Genomic DNA, 4,742 nt, shown 5'->3' with positions numbered 1-4,742 from the left:
TTTTCTTTTTTTTTTTCTAAAGAACAGAAGTATTCAAATTGTTAATTTCAGTACTTTAAAATCTAGTTTTGACTAAGAAATGTTGAACGGTTGAAGATATTAAATTATTATTAAAGTTTCGTTAATAAAAATTAATTAAATCAAGTAGTGGTGCTTTTGATCATATTTTACTACTCATAGCCCACTTCCCTGTCATATTTTACTCATATAATATATACTAATTAATAACAAGGGATCAGCAATTCTATGTGAAAATCTTAAACCGGACACTTACACTTAATCAACATGTCATTTGTTATTTTTATCATTCTATGTTAATGTTTAAATATGTCATGTGTTTAAATAGAATGAAAAATAATAATAAATATTCGGACCTTAGGTGGATCAAGTGTATGATGTAAGAATTCCTTATAGTATTTCTCGTAATAATAATAAATACTTGATCGGGTCATTTGAGTTATGGTGCAGCAATGATGAGAGAATATATCAACGTCGTGAAGTTAGGGCAATCCTTTTTGATGATATGTAGGTATGAGTAAACAGCGGGGCCCCTTTTCAATTACATATACAAGAGCACGTTGCCTTTGCCACCGTCTAGCCTGCCTTATTAATTTAAGGAAAATAATTTATACACAATATTTTTTATAATATTTTATTTAATTATATTTTAAATAAAGAGTATTTTTATAAAACATTTTATAAAAGTAATATTATTTTATAAAAATATCCTTATTTTATAATATTGTTATGTAATGTCATGTTCTACAATTTTTCTGTGTGTATACCATTACTCTTAATTTAATCTATATACTACATGGCATCTCCCTCTTCACTTCCATCTATATAAATACATAAATCTCTTACCTCTTCTTGATCTGCAGAAAAATGGAGTCCGCCAAGGAACTAACTCAAGCTGTCCCTTTTTCCTCTCCTTTCCTCCCTTCAACCAGGTATATATAATACACACGCAGTAGTACGCTCACACTCTTTCTGTATGTCTATCTCAAGTCCACACACATTGCATACACAATCTTTTTCACTCTAGCTAGCTTCTGTATTCATATACCATATATATATATATATTGTTTCAAGAAGGTGGTGGTCCAAGGAAACGGTGGCTATCGTCACCGGAGCGAACCGGGGGATTGGGTTTGCACTGGTGCAGCGCTTGGCAGAATTGGGACTCACTGTAATCTTAACTGCTAGAGACTCTGAGCGGGGGCACTGTGCAGCTCAGGCGCTGAGAGCGCAAGGACTTCACGTTCACTTCTTAAGCCTCGATGTCTCCGACCCTGCTTCGATCAAGACTTTCGTAGCATTGTTCCGTATGAAATTCGGAACGTTGGATATCCTCGTAAGTTGTGTTCCTGCACATGCAGAATTCACATGTTCATTATGCATAATAAATAAATACATACATACATACATACATACATACATACATACATACATATTATAGATATTATAAATTTTTCTGGCCGGCTACAGACGTACATAATGAAAGCGAAGAAATTAGGAACACAAAAACGACAAGAAATGGCACAGTTCAAAGAAAAGATTTTCTATTTGTTTTTTTTATTTGGTTCTGATATTTTCAGCGGTTACTAAAATCATATATTGATCCGTTCTTTTAATGTATTGCATGTGTGTTGACCGTTCCCCAGCGAGAAGCTGCTGGATCCGTCTTACACGCCTCATTTGATGTCTGCCGACTTCCGCTTCTTGTTATCCCAGAACATTATGGTTTCTGCAATATTGCAAGAAACGAAACTATTCTTAACCAAATTTATGCTACGGCACCGGAATTTCGTCTTAAAAAGGCTTATTTTCAGTCCTTGAAAATCGTTTGACAAAATGGCCTGAGAAAGTTGTATGACAAACTTATTGCTAATGATCCATTCATGTACTGGGGATACCCAAAGATCAGATGAAATTAGAACAAAGATATATTTGAGTATTTTCAGATATATTTGAGTATTTTCTGGCTGAAGCTCGGATTTTGGATGTTTAATTAGCAACAAGACTTCTTTAATTTGAACCTATAACACCTCTTATTAAATTGTAGAGAAAATATGCTCTGATATCTTATATATTATATTGTGGAGAGAGAGAGAGAGAGGATGGTCTCTTCACAGGTTTGAGAAAATTCCTGAAATCCATTTGAAGATTTTTCAATGTCATGACGTATGTTGTCACTCTTTATTCCATAAGAGATCTCAAAGTCCAAATTTCAATCCTTTATATGGATGCCAGATAATCATGTGTAATGCTAGGCTATATTATATCTGATCTCTGGCCATAAGCGTCAAAGATCGAAAAAGAAAATAAGTAGTGGTTATTATTAATTCGAGTATATTTGCGGCATGCATGCATGGTTCCCTTATTAGTTTCTAGCTGCTTAGTGTTTTAATTCGAGTAGTACTACTACAGTCTTGATCTTTATAATGATAAATTAACTTTATCGACCCTCCAATAATCAGGTGAACAATGCAGCTGTCTCCTTCAATGAGATCAATGAGAATTCAGTGAAGCATGCAGAGACAGTGATCAATACCAATTTCTATGGAGCAAAGTTACTTACTGAGGCTCTCTTGCCCATGTTTCGTCGCTCCCCTTCCACCAGTCGGATTCTTAACATTAGCTCTAGACTTGGCTCACTAAACGTAAGTAGCACTTACATTAATTTCAAGTTCCATTCACATGATCATGAACATGATCCACAGCTTCATGAGTACTGATTCTTAATTAATGATGCGTACTACTGCAGAAGCTTAGGAACCCAGATATAAAAAACATACTAGAAAGTGAAAATTTGTCGGTGGAGCAGATCGAGGCTGTGGTAAGTTTGTTTCTTCAAGATGTGAAAAATGGAAGATGGGAGAGGCAAGGGTGGCCAAAATTATGGACAGATTATGCAGTGTCAAAGCTGGCACTAAATGCATACACAAGGGTTTTAGCAAAGCGGTACGAGGTGGGAAGAGATATAAGTGTGAATTGCTTTTGTCCCGGTTTCACTCAGACATCTATGACTGGTGGCAAAGGAAAGCATACAGCCGAGGGCGCTGCGGATGTTGGAGCTAGGCTGCTCCTGCTTCCTCCTCAGGAGCTACCAACTGGAAAATTCTTTGTTGGAAGTAGCAGCAGCAGCACTACTACTTTCGTTAATTCTAAATTATAAGTTATTTTAATTGTTATTTCTGCAATATCTTAAAACAAAACAATATTATTTATATATATATATATATATCAATATCCAACTATATATAAATTATATATATCATGATCTTGTAACTTGTGGTTTATAATTTCAATTCACTGATGTAATCCCCTCTTAATCTGTAAGGTGTAAGTCAACTGTTCATCTAGTTCAGAAGAGTAATATATAATAGAATGCTTGATAGAATTTCTGAAACAAATTAAATTAATATTGTATCGTGTAACGGAGACAACAAGATCACTTAAATCAAGTCATGGCCGTTACTTTTATCAATCAAAGTTTTGCCCAATGAAATTTGATTTTTAAAAGAAAACTGATAAAAATAATAAGTAAAATTGTAAATAAATCATGTAGCAGTGCTACTCATAAAAAAATGTGTCAAATATTTTTATGAAAGGCAATCATCAGTATCCAGATGGTTTAGAAACATTAACGGGCAGAGAATCAATGAGAATTGCATATAATAAGTGACAAAAAAAAAAAAAATCAATCAAAGTACACAACAAAAGCGATATTACCTCATCAGAAATATTTTGAATCTAACGCAGTTATTCCACAAATTATTCTTCGTCATTATTGTTCATTTGAAATCTCCCGTATCGATGGTGGAGTGTGCTACATAGTAATATACTAGAGTAACACCAACATATTCTACAGCCTAAATGCCGAAACTAGAGAGAACTATTTGAAAGTGATTTTCACTTAGTTGTTACAAACTTGACTAGCATCATATCCAAAGGGGGGATGAGCTATGTAAATAGTCTCTCTAAGTGTAACCTCCGGTTGGCCATTAAGGACTAGCTAGCCACCAAGACTCATAAAGTGGCTTAAGAACTACTTCATAATCTCTAAGAGAAAGGAAATGAGTACCCACTATGGATGCCCCTTTTTTAAATTTCCATACTATAATATATTTGTATCTATATATAATAGAGTAAAGTCCATTATCAGTGATCGATATTAGTGCAAGGGATTGAAGTTGGATGTTTTTTTTTTTTTTTTTTATTAATAGCGTGCATGCTCTATTGTTTTATTTATTATTATTTTTTTAAGCAAGCAAGTATATTTCATTAGAAAAAAATAATACAAGAGAAGGGGATGAGATTCCTCAACAAACATCCTAGAACAATAACAACAGTTCAAAGTGGTGGATAAAAAAGGAAAAAAAATGAGTTTTTACGACTAATTTTTTGGTCGTCACCTATGTCCTACAAAGAGGACGTCGTCTTAAAAGACGGAAATAACCTGTTCGTAAAAAATTGCAAACAATATATGGAACTACGGTTGGTAGCAGTGGATCCTCCGCTGAAAGCGATGAGAGTGGCAGGTGCGCGCATGCACTGTTGTTTGTTCTCTTGAAATGATTTTTGGAGAGATCCTCAGATCTTTTTTTCGAGATCACGGTTTAAGAAAAGCAATAACATAGTGGGAAATCCGGCATCGAGTGGACTGATATGCTAATCATTTGCATTTCTACGCTCCTGTGATGCGTGGCAGCCATGCGTCGGTGGGATAGAGACTGGTA

At 34.6% G+C, this 4,742-nt stretch overlaps 1 protein-coding gene across 1 annotated transcript; it reads left to right on the top strand.

Annotated features, from left to right (window-relative positions):
* Window positions 1-834: 834 nt before the first annotated feature.
* LOC121239862 ((+)-neomenthol dehydrogenase) lies at window positions 835-3,178 on the top strand. The gene is made up of 4 exons (XM_041137215.1): window positions 835-950; window positions 1,096-1,354; window positions 2,481-2,663; window positions 2,768-3,178. The coding sequence occupies exons 1-4, from the start codon at window positions 886-888 to the stop codon at window positions 3,176-3,178; spliced, it is 918 nt and encodes a 305-aa protein (XP_040993149.1). The 5' UTR covers window positions 835-885.
* The last annotated feature ends 1,564 nt before the right edge of the window (window positions 3,179-4,742 follow it).

The sequence above is a fragment of the Juglans microcarpa x Juglans regia genome, chromosome 1D, assembly GCF_004785595.1.
Source record: "Juglans microcarpa x Juglans regia isolate MS1-56 chromosome 1D, Jm3101_v1.0, whole genome shotgun sequence".
Lineage (NCBI taxonomy): Eukaryota > Viridiplantae > Streptophyta > Magnoliopsida > Fagales > Juglandaceae > Juglans > Juglans microcarpa x Juglans regia.
The sequence above is the reverse complement of the archived record's forward strand: the minus strand, read 5'-3'. Positions and strand labels throughout refer to the sequence as shown.

Coding starts and splice junctions, on each gene's coding strand:
- LOC121239862 (XM_041137215.1), top strand. CDS start 886: ATGGAGTCCGCCAAGGAACTAACTCAAGCTGTCCCTTTTTCCTCTCCT. Junction 1,355..2,480: donor TCGGAACGTTGGATATCCTC/GTAAGTTGTGTT, acceptor TCCAATAATCAG/GTGAACAATGCAGCTGTCTC. Junction 2,664..2,767: donor CTAGACTTGGCTCACTAAAC/GTAAGTAGCACT, acceptor GTACTACTGCAG/AAGCTTAGGAACCCAGATAT.